The sequence below is a fragment of the Macaca nemestrina genome, chromosome 1, assembly GCF_043159975.1.
Source record: "Macaca nemestrina isolate mMacNem1 chromosome 1, mMacNem.hap1, whole genome shotgun sequence".
Lineage (NCBI taxonomy): Eukaryota > Metazoa > Chordata > Mammalia > Primates > Cercopithecidae > Macaca > Macaca nemestrina.
Window position 1 is genome coordinate 119,123,906 of NC_092125.1, and position 16,369 is coordinate 119,140,274.

The window sequence follows — 16,369 nt, forward strand, 5'->3', positions numbered from 1 at the left end:
AGCCAATGTAAAAAGGGAAAACCCATTTTGTGATATCACCCAATTTTAGTTACCTTCATCATCAGAGACAGAGTTTAAACTTGTAAAGATCAGAACTAAACAACTAGAGCTGCCTGAAGCAGGAAGGTCTGATACAATACCATATGATACAGGAGTTTCCCCACTTACTTTGAAACGCAGGTGGACATACTATAAATGTCTGTTGGAATGGATCTGTCTGAGTGCAAATCTGGGTGGTTCCAGGCTGCAAGGAAACACCCTGCTGGGCAACTCCAGGAACTGGTGCGGCAGATGATGGGTACAAAGCTGACTGGTAGTTTAGTAGCGAGACATCTGAATTAGCCAGAGAAAGAGTAGCAGCTGCTGCAGTAGAACTGGAAGCTAGAACACTGGCCTAAAAACAAAAGGATTATATTTGTACACTTGTATTAAGTAGAGACACAATAATTTTACATATAGAGAATTTATCCAGAAAAACTTAGAATAATGTTTTAAAATGTAATGTTAGCTGCCTCTGAAATAACTCTCTGCTTAAGAAACTTTCCCAGTCCCTAAATCGAAGGCATATTACAAGGTCAAATAAGCAAATAAAAAAAAAAATAGTTCTATGCTGGCTGTGGCTACACAAACCCCAACTACTTCTGAACAAAAATTGCCAGATGGAAGATCTCACCAAATCTCATAGGCTCTTCCATTAAAAAAGGACACCCAGTCAAGAAATTGGGAAGCTTACATCTTCAGAAACAAACCTAAATGTAAATATCACTGGCCAGCAAACAAATGCAAAACCACCCTGAAAGTTAATGATTGGAAACCTTTCAATACAGTAACAAGAGATATAAAATCCTTCTCCTAACAAGGAGAAAGTCATTTGGCTAAAGTTAGTACAACTAACAGCGGTAAGTAGTACAATAGTCAGACTCCATTTGTTTGATGATGCTGAACATATGAGGGCATGGATTAGGCCTTTATATTTAACTTTAGTTAGCCTGTGCCTGGTACGTATTATCAGTCTACCCTGTTTTCCATCAACTTTTGTCAAGTAGAGAATTTCTAAGAAGCAACAAGACCACCAAAACAAAAATTGGTTCTTTACCTTGCCCTGTATTTTTACTAGTTTCTATCCCATTTAAGCTTGAGTTTCCAAAATTATTTACTGAATACCTGATTGTGCACTGTATTGAGCTGATTGCTGAAGCTCATGGTTAGATTTGTGCTTGTATTTGGAGCAACATGTGTAGTGAAAGGACTCTTGATCTGACTCACTGTATCATACATGTGAACCCTCCGCTTGCAGATCTCCATGTTCTGAAAACAAGACTTAACACTGAAAAAGAGATTAAAGATTCATTAAATGAACGCTGAGATTTAAACAGCAAATAACTCAAGATGAACATGGATCAAAGTTTTTTTTCCCCAATCACTTTCAGATAAAATAAATCAAGAATCTGTGTAATCATAGGGAAGAAAAATACACATCTAATTTTTATCTTATAAAGTTTCAATGAGAAAGAAAAGCACTGCTGAGCCAGATTTATAAGCACCAAAGTGGCTGGCTCATTTGATAGTGCTATTATTAAGGCAGTAACTCAACAAAGAACCACATGGCAAAAGCCCCAGAATATTCCATACTCACTGATTGCTATGTGGAAAATCCAAAAGGTGAGTCATTGTCACAAACTGATGGTTAAGAGTTTTTAGAGGGGTAATTCTCTTATCTGCATCAATTGTGAGCATTTTCTTTAAAAGATCAATATATTCTCTTCGGTCTGCCTTCTCTGCCAACATATCTGTTCCCTCTAGGTCTGTGGACATATTCACCTTCCAAAGAAAATTCAGAATTATACTTCTTCACTTAACCTTTAGCACTGACACTACATAGCTGCTTTCCCTCCAAACTATGTGTGTGTTTCCCTCCAAACTATGATCAAAAGAGAAACCTGGGGAAATTCTTTTTATGAAAGTGTAATCATTTTCACAGGAGGAAGCTCTTTTTATGCTGCTTAATTAAAATCTTCATCTAAATTTAGTGGTAGAAGAAAGCTAAACAATTTCTTGTCATTAAAAATTTGGGGGCTGGGCATGGTGGCTCATGCCTGTAATCCCAGCACTTTGGGAAGCCAAGGCAGGTGGATCACCTGAGGTCAGGAGTTTGAGGCCCAGCCTGGCCAACGTGGCAAAACCCCGTCTCTACTAAAAAAATACAAAAATGAGCTGGGCATGGTGACACATGTCTGTAATTCCAGCTACTTGGGAGGCTGAGGCAGGAGAATCGCTTGAACCCGGGAGGCAGAGGTTTGCAGTGAGCTGAGATTATGCCACTGCACTCCAGCCTGGGCAATAGAATGAGACTCTGTCTCAAAAAAAAAAAAAAAAAAAAAAAAAATTGGAACAAGTAGTTAAGCAATAGTGACTGTTACTACCTAAATATAAAAGTTTCTACTGTTGAAAAAATTAAGTAAGTGTGAAGAGTTCAGAGTTTGTAACATAATAGGTGCTCAATAAATATAGCTCTTAAGTATTTGAGAAAATGGGACAAGAAACTTTCAATAATATTTTAAAACACTGCTATGTAACAAGACCAGTTAAGCAAAGCAAGAGAGAAATATGTAATTCTAAAAATATACTTGGTTAGGATTTAAATGTTCCTTTAATACATGGCAGAATATTAATGCATTTTTTATAAAAACTGAAAAATACTAGAAAGATAACATTAAATTTGCCTTCAGTATAATCAAGAGAAGTGTGTCTCTGCTTAAAAATAAATGTCTGACTTTCTGAAACTTTCTGCACTCACCTGAGCCATGTCATCTAAGCAATTAAAAATGTACTTCCGGGCTTCTTTTGATTTTATTCCAGTCTCCAGTTCATGTTCTTCAGGTGTCTATAAAATAAAGATTCTCCTCCTTAAATTCCATCTGTATGTTATTTTCACATTTTATTCAAAACTAAAGCCAGAATACAAGAGAAAAGTGTGGTCACCCTGCCAACCATAGATGGAAAACATGAAAGTAATTCACAATCAGAAAATCTTCCAGTGGACAGATGTGACCTTGATATCTAGCTACCCTTTCAACAGTGATAAAATAAACATGCAAGTAATGATACAGCACAGTTCCTGAAGAATGTCAGGTAAAAAGGGACACTACCATTGTTCTCTTAAAGCTACTTTGAAATGAATTGATATCTCAAACGCTAACTGTTCAACAGGATTAGAGGCACAGTCACAGAGTTAGTCAAATTACTCAGATATTTCTGACCCTGACAGAGCAGGCTCAGAAGTAAAAAGCAGGTATTTGTTTCAAGAAAAAATACAGAAGTCTTGAATGTGGGCAGTTAGAAAATTATGTGATTTTATCACGTTCATTGAGAATTCTCTAAAAATCAGTCATTACTAAATGTCTCTAGTTCTATCACTTAATGGTGAGCACTACTCTCCAAACTTTCTATCAGCTGCGGATTGAACACATACAAAATAACCTCAGCCAACTGAACTAGCACTTAATGTTTTGTTTTTCAACCGAGGATAAGGCCAAACAGGTACAAAGAAATAATTTTTCAAAATGTTTCTCCCTCTCCTGTCCCTCCACTACCTGAAGAATTTAATAAACTTTGAATTCAAAGTTGGGGAATGAGGGGTGGAGTACAGGAATCGTAAGCATAGTAGGGAAGACAGACCTTAAGCCTCCACAGTGGGTACCCCAAATTAGGATCTCTGTTGAAAAACCTGGTTGTTTTTGTTCCGGCACTGAGAAGATATTCAGCTGGCAAGCCTTGTGTTTGTGAAATATAACGAATCTGAAACATCAAAACCATTAAACATCTATTTGAAGTGAAAAGGGAAATTATTAAAGACTTTTACACTAAAACATTATTAACTTTAGGCAAAAGAAGAAATCAATTCTTTAATCAATACAACTGAAATTTATCTGTAAATACCTATATATACTAACCCATCCACAGCTACTGTATCCATTGTTTACAAGGAAATCCAGTTTTGAAAATTTTGGCTATAATCTTTGCTTTTCCTGTGGACTTCTAATACTTCAAATCTGTGGAATCTACTACAACTCAGATAACTTCCTTTCTAAATCCTATAACTGGAAACCAAAATACCACGCAGACATTGTAAATAAGGTAGAAGTATATTTATGGACATGTAAAGATATTTGACAATATAGACCAGGCATGGGGGCTCACACCTGTAATCCCAGTACTTTGGGAGGACAAGGCAGGAGAATAGCTTGAGACCGGGAGTTTGAGACCACCCTAGGCTGATATAGCAAGATCCCCAATTCTACAAAAAATAAAAGAATTAGCCAAGCAAGGTGGCATGCACCTGTAGTCCCATCTATCTGGGAGGCTGAGGTGAGAGGATCGTTTAAGCCCAGGAGCCAGAGGCTACAGTAAGCTATGACCACACCTACACGCCAGCCTGGGTGACTGAGCAAGACTGTCTCTAAAAAAATAAAAACTTAAAAACAAACAAAAAAAAACTTGTGTACTGACTGTGTACCAGACACAGTGTTAGGAGCTTAGGATATACCAGTGATATGAAACAATCTCTACCCTCAAGGAGCTCACATCATAAAGGGTAGAAACGTTTTTTAAAAATAAGAAGGCTGGGCACAGTGGTCACACCTGTAATCCCAACACTTTGGGAGGCTAAGGCCGGCAGATCACCTGAAGTCAGGAGTTCAAGACCAGCCTGGCCAACATGGTGAAACCCCGTCTCTACTAAAAAATACAAAAATTAGCTGGTCGTGATGGGGGGCACCTGTAATCCCAGCTACTTGGGAGGCTGAGGCAGGAGAATTGCTTGAACCAGGGAGGCAGAGGTTGCAGTGAGCCGAGATCGCACCATTGCACTCCAGCCTGGGTGACAGAACAAGACTCCATCTCAAAAAAAACAAAAAGAAAAAAAATAACAAGAAATGAGAATTCACAATTTACTTCCACGGTAAAACATTTTCCCTTAATGGACAAATTCCTTAGGAAATTATAGTGTATCTCCTAAAGTTTGTCTATTTTGAGATACAGATCATCTATTACTACAACTCAGATGACTTCCTTTCTAAATCCTATCTTAGAGACCCAGTATGTCACAGCTTCTGGGACCTAAAGTGTTTCAGTCTGAAGAAAGTACTTCACTGTATCATGTGTAAAGGAAAATTATAATAGCTCTGAGTAAGTAGAAGTTCTCTTAAAATTCCAGTTCCTCATCCTTACTCTACTTTCCTAATTCACAAAGCACATTAGTTAATGAAAGTTAAGTCTCTAATAAATCATTACAGATCTAGCAAAGTATCAACCTTAAGTAATATAAAATAAAATTCTTTTTTTTATTATAGAATTGCAAACATACTTTAGCCTAAAAGGCAGGAAGAGAAAATTCTACTATTCTTTAAAAAGTTCTTTAGTAGTAATTGGACTACTCTTTCCCTATTATCTAAATACTTCAGTAGTACTTAGTACTTCTCTTTCTCTAGAATCTATTTCACAAGTAACTACTTGCATTCTATTTCCATCCAAATAAACACTTTTACCTGATCATATTCTGAAGCACCAGGATAAAGAGGCCATCCCAGGAACAGCTCAGCTATCACACAGCCCAGTGACCACATATCAATAGCTTCACAAAATGGTAACCCAAGAATAATTTCAGGAGCTCTAGCAAAAACAAAAAATATCAGATAAAAAAATAAACATTATTTGGGAAAATTAACTACATGACTAAGTCCTGTTTTAGTATTAGCTAAAGGAATATTTATTCAATGAAATGGAAAAAAATCTTTGGTATACAATCTATCATCTGAAACTCAGGGCCAGATGTGTTTTGGAATACAGAATATTTTGAATTTCAGAAAGGTAATGCAGAACACAAAGTACATATTATATAATAATCCCAGTGGAGTTCAGTGCAGTGCCCTATAATCAAACACATTAATATTTCTGCAACAAAACATGGAACAGTCATACTAAATTGGTTAAATAAAGACTTCAAATAGCTTTACAATGGTTCAAGTCAGGCCTTGCCAATTAAATGAATTTGTACCAAACTTAAAGAACAATTTTCATTTATGAGAGTTTTCTGAATTTTGCAATCACAGATAAGGGATAATAGATCTTATTATTATTCCTAGAAACTTTTCAATCACACACACACACACACACACACACACACACACACACACACACAAAATCAATTAAAAGACCTGGTCATCTGGGCACAGTGGCTCTTGCCTGTAATCCCAGCACTTTGGGAAGCCAAAGCGGGCGGATCACCTGAGGTCAGGAGTTCGAGACCAGCTTGGCCAATACGGCAGAACCCCGAATCTACTAAAAATAAAAAAATTAGCCAGGCATGGTGGTGGGCGCCTGTAATACCAGCTACTCAGAAGGCTGAGACAAAAGAATCGCTTGAACCCAGGAGGTAGAGGTTGCAGTGAGCCAAGATCACACAACTACACTCCTGCGTGGGCGACAGAGCGAAAAAAAAAAAAAACCCTGGTCAATAAATAACTCCTCATGACAGAAATGCCTTCTGGAAAAAAAAAAAATAAGAAAGGCCTTCTGAAGAGACATAGTGTTGACAGCACACTCTCTAGAGCCAGCCTGTCAGGGTTTGAATCCTAGTACCATCATTTAACAGTTGCGGGTGTATTACTTGATATCTCTGTGCCTCAGGTTCCTCATCTATAAAATGGTGACAGTAAGAGTTCCCACCACACAAGAGTTGTTGTGAAGCTTAAATAAATACATGAAAGCTTTTACACCAGTGCATGGCACATGGTAAATACTAATAGGTGTTAGATATAATAACATTATTATATTACCATTATTTTAAGACTCTGAACTTTCAGTGTGCTTTTTAGAAATATTCATTTTCATTAACAGTCCAAGTGAGAAATAAAACACTAGGGAACCTTAAAAAGATGACTAAGGTAATCCATAAACTCAGACCTTTATATACATGAACACAACTAAAATAGAATTATCCCCATTGTATAAAAAGAAATTGAGAAAAAGAAATATTAAGTTATTGGCCTAGAGTCACAGTCAAATAAGTGGCAGAGCTAGGACTTGAATCCCTGCAGTCTGGCTCCAGAGTTGAGTATATTATGCATTACACTGTTTCTCAATAAGTAAAAGTACATACTCATATATATAAATTTATACTTGACATGGTGGAATACAAGGGCAATTGTCAAACTGTGAGTAATTAAGCAATAAGTAGGTTCAAAAAGAAAATAATAGTAAACACTAATAACAATAATAATAAATGACACATAAATAGTGCCTATTGTGTGCCATGTACTGTTCTAAGTTCTTTATAAATGTTGAGTCACTTAATCCTTACAACAATCCTATCAAAGTATTATTATTATACGTCATCAATTCTAAGATACACATCTTTTTACATTTCAGCACCTCTGAAATTAAGATTCTTACAAATGATGGTATATTTTAGTTTAATGGCAGTGCTTTTCCTTTTTTAAGTGATACAAAAATAATGTTGTATCTTATAATCAATGGCACCTTAGATTCTATGTAATAAAAATATTATTCTCCATTTTACAGATGAAGAAACTGGGCACCAAGAGGTTAAAGTAACTTGCTGAAGGCTATACAACTACTAAAAGATGGTGCCCTTGGCTAGCGCAGTGGCTCACGCCTGTAATCCCAGCACTTTTGGAGGCCAAGGTGAGTGGACTGCTTGAGGTCAGGAGTTCAAGAACAGCCTGGTCAACATGGTGAAACTCCATCTCTACTAAAAATACAAAAATTAGCTGGGCATGATGGCGGGCGGCTGTAATCCCAACTACTTGGAGGCTGAGGCAGGAGAATTACTTAAACTCGGGAGGCGTAAGTTGCAGTGAGTTGAGATCGTGCCACTGCACTCCATCCTGGGCAACAGAGCAAGACTCCATCTCAACAAAAGAAAAAGGATGGTACTCAAGCTATCTGGATCCAAGATTTCGGCTCTTAGGCACTTGATCATCTTCTCCAAAGAATTTCCTTTCCTTCTTACAAGTCATGGAATTACAATCTATAAGGACATTCCAGATCCAGATCCAGATCCAGATTCCTCATGTAACAGGAGTTAAATGGAAAACAGATCTCTCCATGAAGAACCATCTAACTGGCCATGTCCCCTCACAGAATACTTAGGTTTCTCAAACTACTTTCAAGTGATATGTGCTTATTGTTGCTTTGTGTATATGTGCAGGGGGTTGAGGGAAGGCAAGGATTAAGCATGGAGAATATAATTTCCCTAAGTAAGAATATCCCTCCCCATCTAAGCAAACTAGGCATAGAAGGAAAGAAAAAAAATCCCCCCCTAATATTTATACATAAATAGTGGCCCTTAGAAAATAGTAAATCTGGGGACTCCACAGGGCCTGAAAGCTTTTCTGATCCTTAAACAGAAATAGCAGTCAACCCAAGCCTCTTCAGGCTTACACTTTTTAACAGCTATGGATGGAACAACCAATATCATCAGTTTTTGTAGTATTTAATTTGAACTGTGGTTTTGTTTACCAAAGAAATAACTGGCCAGGTGTGGTGGCTCATGCCTGTAATCCCAGCACTTTGGGAGGCCAAGGCGGGTGGATCACTTGAGGTCAGGAGTTTGAGACCAGCCTGGCCAACATGGTGAAACCCCATCTCTACTAAAAATATAAAAAATTAGCCAGGCGTGGTGACGGGTGCCTGTAATCCCAGTTACTCAGGAGGCTGAGGCAGGAGAATTGCTTGAACCCAGGACGGAGGTTACAGTAAGCCGACATGGTGCCTGCCACTGCATTCCAGCCTGGGTGACAGAGTAAGACTCTGTCTCAAAAAAAGAAAAGAAAAAAGAGAAGAAGTAACCCTCAAAAGTGATATTCCTGTTACAGGTGGCTAGAAGCACATATTACTGATGGAATTTCAGAGTTCAATGAAATCTCAACCATAAGGGCATGTTTTTAACACTGCACAAGTTTGACAAGCGCATTAATAAGCTAGTGAGTAAGACTACCCAGAAACAACATAAAAGCTTTTCTAAAATTGAAAAGGAACAAAATTTTCTACTCCTAGTGAGCAGAATCATTAATTTCCAAGTTCATGACAGTGCCAAAAATAGCTGGCAGGGGGAGCACAACTGGCTATGTGCCAAAATAAAAACTGGGTTTAGAACATTCCAAAGCATCAATTGGAGGGCAGCATATTGATTTTGCTATTCTTACCATACTAGAAAGACATTTTAAAGTCCAAAAGGCAGGTCACAAAGAATGGCCAGGCCACTCTATAACTTCCTTTTTTAAAAGGCAGCAATAATAGGCCAGGCGCAGTGGCTCACGCCTGTAATCCTAGCACTATGGGAGGCCGAGATGGGTGGATAGACTGAGGTCAGGAGTTCAAATCCAGCCTGGCCAACATGGTGAAACCCAGTCTCTACTAAAAATACAAAAATTAGCTGGGTGTGGTGGCAGGTGCCTGTAATCCCAGCTACTCCGGAGGCTGAGGCAGGAGAATTGCTTGAACCTGAGGGGGTGGAGGTTGCAGTGAGTCGAGATTACATAAATTCACTCCAGACTGGGCGTAAGAGAGAAACTGCGTCGGGGGGCGGGGGGGGGAGGTAGCAATAATATAACTGTCTAGAGCTTAAAGTTTTCTGGGAAATTAAGGAAAATATCACTTCCCACAGCCCCCAAGTCCCGTTTTTTAAAAACAAACTGAAGATTGGCTGAAAGTTTTTTCATTTGGTCTCACCCTGCTTTTGGAGTGACAAAAGCAGTTAAGGATTTCCAGCAAAAGCTCAGTCAAAACAGCAACTCTACCATATCCACCTTATAAAAAGGCAAATAGCAAAAGGAAAAACAAAAAAGGAAAGCAGTTAAAAAAAAAAAATATATATATATATACAGCCAGAAACGGCAGTTCACACCTATAATCCCAGCACTCTGGGAAGCCAAGGCAGGAGGAACACTTAAGCAGGAGTTTGAGACCAGCCTGGGCAACACAGCAAGACCCAATCTCTACCAAAAAAATTTTTTTAATTAGCCAGGTATGGTGGTGCGTGCCTGTAGTTCTAGCTACTCGGGAAGCTGAGGTGGGAGGATCACTTGAGCCCAGGAGGTCACGGCTGCAGTGAGCCATGATTGCACCACTGCACTCCAGCCTGAGACCCTGTCTCAAAAATAAACAAAAAACCAGTAAGGCTGCTTAGTTCATTGAGGGCTTTGTATTATTTGGGCCTATAAATGTTAGACTTACCCAAACTCTACGAAGCAAAAAGACAAGTTATTTTCTACTTTACTGAACAGTAAGGCATCACTAGGGCAGGTTCATCTCTAAGAACTGAATACTTTAAACTGTGCATCCAGATTATAATTATTAGAATTATTTTCATTACATCTTTCCTGTTGGCCTCATTATTTCTTAATCCCTCAGTATAAACTCTATAGACAAGTAAAATTCTGGTTCTACCTCATTTGTATAATAAGGAAGCGGAGTTAGATAATTACTCTTCCAGGTCCCTTTCCAGCTTTAACATTCTAACAACTGGGCAGTAAAAAAGGTTATCTACAGAAGCACAGGAAAGTGAAAGAAACTGTTTAACACTGGCCGTGTTCACTTCAGTAGGAAAATGGCATTGATTGTGCTTTGAAGACGGCAAGTCTCCTCTCTGAAGACACATCCCATCCTTAAAAAACAAATACTAAACAGGCTTTAGTTATTACAGTTAAGTGATAGAAACAACAATCCCTGCCTTTTGGTTCCCCAGCTTCAAACTTCTTTAAGTTGAAAAATTCTTCCAACCAACATTGTTGAGGTTAATTTCACTGGCACCCAGAGCAAGCTAAGGTTAGAATCACTTAACACAAATCACTGATTATTTCCATGAACATTCTCATTTCTTTCTTCCTATCTCAGAGACATCAAACCTACTTACTTACCAGATTACAGAGGTTACTTAAAACCTAACTTCCTGCATCAGTGGCTTAGGTGAAACTATAGTTTGACTGTCAGAGGAAATTAGATTGTTTGTTTGTCTAGGATAAATGGAAGATACATTCTCCTTCTCTAGACCTTTTCCTTCCATAAGTAACAAAGTGATTCAGCTTGAAATAAAGGCTGGCTAGTTCAGTAGGGAAAAACATTCAGCTTGTAAGCATGGCAAACCTTTGTCTCTAAAACTCAAGCCCCAAAGACAGGAGCTTTGCTTGGAGTCTGTGCACATTTACAGTGAGCCAGAGAATAAAGTATATTATTTCCACTGCCTGAATCATTTAGCCATGCCCAGGACCAATGGACACAGCGAGGTGGCAAATTTATGTGAGCTGATAATACTTTGGCAAGTTATCAGAAAGACAATGCAATGTAAACTAAAAAGGAGGGTAAGAGGAGGACTAGCTTTGGAGTCAGAATGCTTCACCAGCCAAAAGGATTTCACAGAGGTTTTTTGAAAGACAGAAGGGTGAGGACTTAATGGTCTCTAATACAGCAACAAAGCAACATGAAAGAAGCTTAAGAGGACCATTGCGGATAAAACTAGTGATAAAGAAGGAATGCCTGAGCTGCTATTCCATCTGCCTTAGGCTCATTATCAAGTATTACTGTGACACAACAGAACACTCATGTTAAATCCTAAACACAGTCAAGCCCTGGGTACTGAACTTCAGTATACAGAGTAATTACTCAGTAACACACAGAATGAACTCCTGTTTTTAAGAGGCAAACTTAGCTCCACTTAAAATTACACTCAACAACTATAATGCAGTGAATTTAAAGAAAGCTTTGTCGAAGGTAACTTTGAAGATTTGAAAATTGTAGTTTCTATAAAAAAAAAAACCAAAATGAATCAATTGACAGCTTAAATTAAAAGGATAAAAAAATACAAAGATCAGCAACCTAACATTGAAAATTATTCAAAAGAATTACATATTACAGAAAGCTAAGCAGTCAAATAATTCGTTTTATTTTGTATTAACAAGCCCCAATTATAACAAAGTCAAAAAATATTTATCTCCTATTGCTCTCTCTTTTTCAATTTAAAAACTACTCTGTTATCACAAGAGAATGCACTTTGTCTTTGACAGGGCAAACAAGTACTTAAAGAACACCTGTACACACAGTGAAGACAGAAAGGAAAAGCTGATCAGCCTTCCTCCTTCAGCTGTGGTCTGCCTAGTCCCTCCTGAGGACTCAAAATGGGATGCTGTGCTGAACTCTTCAGTTCACCAGTAGAGTATGCTATATATATGTATGTGGGTGTGGCTGGTGGTGAGACTGCTCAAAGGAGAGTATTAAAAAGCAAATGTAGTTGGAACTTAAATCTCCCAAGGCATAAATAAATAAATAAATGGAGATGAGATTCTTAAAGTTAGCCAAGGTTGCCTAGGGCAGCATAAAACCAGAAAACGAAGGCTCTAAGAGTTTCTTTACCTCACCTCAAGTAAAAATCACCAGTTTTATAAAACTGTAAAAAGGCCGGGCGCGGTGGCTCAAGCCTGTAATCCCAGCACTTTGGGAGGCCGAGACGGGCGGATCACGAGGTCAGGAGATCGAGACCATCCTGGCTAACCCGGTGAAACCCCGTCTCTACTAAAAAATACAAAAAACTAGCCGGGCGAGGTGGCGGGCGCCTGTAGTCCCAGCTACTCGGGAGGCTGAGGCAGGAGAATGGCGTAAACCTGGGAGGCGGAGCTTGCAGTGAGCTGAGATCCGGCCACTGCACTCCAGCCTGGGCGACAGAGCAAGACTCCATCTCAAAAAAAAAAAAAAAAAACTGTAAAAAGATATAAAGAAATAAGGATGGACTGACTTAATATTAAGCTGTCAACACTACCCAAAGCAATCTACAGATTCAATGCTATCCTTAATAAAAAGTAATTATGATTTTTGTATAAAATAGAAAAACCCATCCTAAAATTTATATGGACTCTCAAAGACCCCAAATAGCCAGAACAATCTTGAAAAAGAATAAAGTTGGAGGTCTCACACTTCCTGATTTCAAACTTACTACTAAGCTACAATAATCAAAACAGTGTGGTACTGGCATACAGACATACATAGATTAATGGAATAGACAGCCCAAAACTGAAAATGGGAAAGCAATAGAAGATAAGAATTATTTGTATATATGTTCAAATGATTCCAACAAGTGTGCCAAAACCACCCAATGCAGAAAGGACAGTCTTTTCAGCAAATGGTGTTTGAAGAACTGAATAGTCACATGCCAAAGAATTACACTGGATTTGTAACTTGGACCACAGACAAAAATCAACAAAGAATCAAAAACTGAAATAAAAGAGCTAAAACTATAAAACTCTTAGCAGGAAACAGTGGAAAATCTGTATGATTTTGATTTAACAATGACTTCTTGGGTAAGTCACCAAAAGCACAAGCAACAAAAGAAAAAGTAGACAAACTGCACTTCACCAAAGTTAAAAACTTTTCCGTGTCAAACACTATCAACAGGTAAAAAGGCAACCCAAGGAATAGATGAAAATTTAGTATATAGACTATACAACTCAACAACAAAAAGCCCAATTCAATAAACGAGGAAAGGACTTAAATAGACATTTCTCCAAAGAAGATATACAAATGTCAGACACATAAAAAAATGCCGGGCTGGGCATGGTGGCTCATGTCTGTAATCCCAGCACTTTGGGTTACTGAGGCGGGCATATCACTTGAGCCTATGAGTTTGAGACCAGCCTGGGCAACACGGTGAAACCCTGTCTCTACTAAAACTACAAAAAACTAGTCAGGTGTGGGGGTGCATGCCCATAGTCCCAGCTACCGAAAGGCTAAGGTGGGAAGACTGCTTGAGCCTGAGATGTCAAGGCTGCAGTAAGCCATGATCGCACCACTGCACCCCAGCCTGGATGACAAAGTGGGACTCTGTCTCAAAACAAAACAAAATAAAACAAATGTTCAACATCATTAATCATTAGGGAAATACAAATCAAAACCACAGTGAGATACCACTTCACACCCATAAGAATGGCTATTATTGGCTGGGCCCAGTGGCTCATGCCTGTAATCCCAGCACTTCGGGAGGCTGAGGCCGGTGCATCACAAGGGCAAGAGATCAAGACCATCCCGGCCAACATGGTGAAATCCTGTCTCTACTAAAAATACAAAAATTAGCTGGGCATGGTGGCACCTATAGTCCCAGCTACTCGGGAGGCTGAGGCAGGACTGCTTGAACCTGGGAGGTGGAGGTTGCAGTGAGCCCATATCGTGCCACTGCACTCCAGCCTGGCAACAGAGCAAGACTCCATCTCAAAAAAAAAAAAAAAATAAGGCTATTATTGGCCAGGCGCAGTGGCTCACGCCTATAATCCCAGCACTTTGGGAGGCCAAGGGCAGATCACCTGAGGTCAGGAGTTCGAGACCAGCCTGGCCAACATGGTAAAACCCCATCTCTACTAAAAATACAAAAATTAGCTGGGTGTGGTGGCAGGTGCCCGCGTGGTCCCAGCTACCCGGAAGGCTGAGGCAGGAGAATCTCGGGAGGCAGAGGCTACAGTGAGCCGCGATCACACCACTGCACTCCAGCCTAGGTAACAAGAGTGAAACTCCAGCTCAAAAAAAAAAAAAAAAAAAAGCATGGCTATTATTTAAAAACCAAAACAAGGCCAGGAGTGGTAGTTCATGCCTGTAATCCCAGAACTTTGGGAGACTGAGGCAGGAGGATGGCTTGAGGCCAGTAGTTTGAGACCGGGTTGGGCAACAAAATGAGACCCTCAAAACCCCATCTCCACAAAAAGTAAAATAATAGTAATTAGCCAGGTATGGTGGAGTGTGACTAGTCCTACCTACTTGAGAGGCTGAGGAGGGAGCATTGCTCAAGCCCAGGAGTTGGAGGCTACAATGAACTATGATCGCGCCACTGCACTCCAGCATGAGCAATAGAGGGAGCCCCTGTCTCTGTAAAAATAAACAAACAATTTTTTTTTAATAAAAAAAATAACAAATGTTAGAGAAAATGTGGAGAAATCTGGAATGTTCATCCACTGCTGGTGGGAATGTAAAACGGTGCAGCCTCTGTGGAAAATAGTTTGGTAATTCTGCAAAAAGTTAAACATAGAATTATCATGTGACCCAGCAATTCCACTCCTAGTTATATACCCAAAAGAACTGAAAATGGGGACTAGGATACTTGTACACCAATGTTCATAGTGGCATTATTCACAACAGCCTAAAGGTAGCAACAACCCAAATATCTACCAACAGATGAATGGATAAACAAAATGTGGTATATACAAACAATGGAATATTATACAGCCATAAAAGGAATGAAGTTCTGATACACGTTACAGCATGGATCAGCCTCAAAAACATTATGCTAAGTGAAATAAACTAGACACAAAAAGACATATATTGTATGATTCCACTTACAAGGAGTATCTAGAATAGGCAAATTCATAGAGACAGAAAGTCAAATCAAGATTACCAGTGGTAGGAAGAAGGGAGAATAGGGAGTTATTGCTTAATGGTTAGAATTTCTGTTTTGGGTGATGAAAACATTTGGAAATAGTGGTGATGGTTACACAACACTGTGAATATCCTTAACATACTGAGTGGTACCAAATGGTTAAAATTGTAAACTTCCTATTACAAAGATCTTACCACAATGTTTTTAAAAAAGTAAACATGTAGATGACATTTTTTCTGAGTCCTTGCATGGGTTAAAATATCTTCATATTATTTTCACACATAATATAAAATTATTAATTCAGAATTTCTATTTCCTCAAATTTTATTACAGGTATCTGGCATGTATAGCTCCTTATAAACATATTTTATAGGTTATCTATGTTTTTGTTTATTATTTCACTTCTTGATTGGATGCTTACATGATTTGTATTTAATGTACGGCCATTAAAACTAAGTATTAGATTCCTTAAAATTAATAACTAGGCAAGTAAGTAAATGGGTGCTGACAAAAAGCACATTTTAAAAGCCTTGGTTATGATATAGACAAAAGTATATATATCAGCATTTACATACTGTCCCAATAATTATTATATGTTAAAACGGTAACTACATTAAAAGTATCAATCTAGAAATATATATCATTAAAGTGTAAGGTACTTGGGTCAAGGCCATTCTAGGATAACCCAATAAGTTCAAAGTATTTAGAGAATGTTAAGACAGGAAGAGACTGTAGCAATCATCTAATCCAATTCATGCTACTACAGAAGAAAATGTAAAAGAATAAAATGTTACTAGAGTTAAAGCTGGAGTTATTCCCAAGTTATTTTACCTGCCAAGGTAAGAGCTTCGAAAAAACAGCAGCATATGCTCAGATTCATTACAAATAAATAAATATCTTTGTATATTTCAAGACTCTTTAAAACGGGAAAATGGCTGG

General features: G+C 38.5%; 1 protein-coding gene across 2 annotated transcripts in view; it reads right to left on the minus strand.

Moving 5' to 3' along the window:
• Positions 1-16,369, minus strand: part of LOC105479159 (homeodomain interacting protein kinase 1) — a 49,262-nt gene that overhangs the window by 19,692 nt on the left and 13,201 nt on the right. For both annotated transcript variants that reach the window (XM_011737006.3, XM_011737005.3), the window contains exons 3-8: positions 5,547-5,670; positions 3,679-3,798; positions 2,798-2,884; positions 1,637-1,821; positions 1,165-1,327; positions 169-394 (exon numbers count right to left, since the gene is read on the minus strand). In XM_011737006.3, the coding sequence (XP_011735308.1) occupies positions 169-394; positions 1,165-1,327; positions 1,637-1,821; positions 2,798-2,884; positions 3,679-3,798; positions 5,547-5,670 (905 nt within the window). The remainder of the gene's footprint in view (positions 1-168; positions 395-1,164; positions 1,328-1,636; positions 1,822-2,797; positions 2,885-3,678; positions 3,799-5,546; positions 5,671-16,369) is intronic.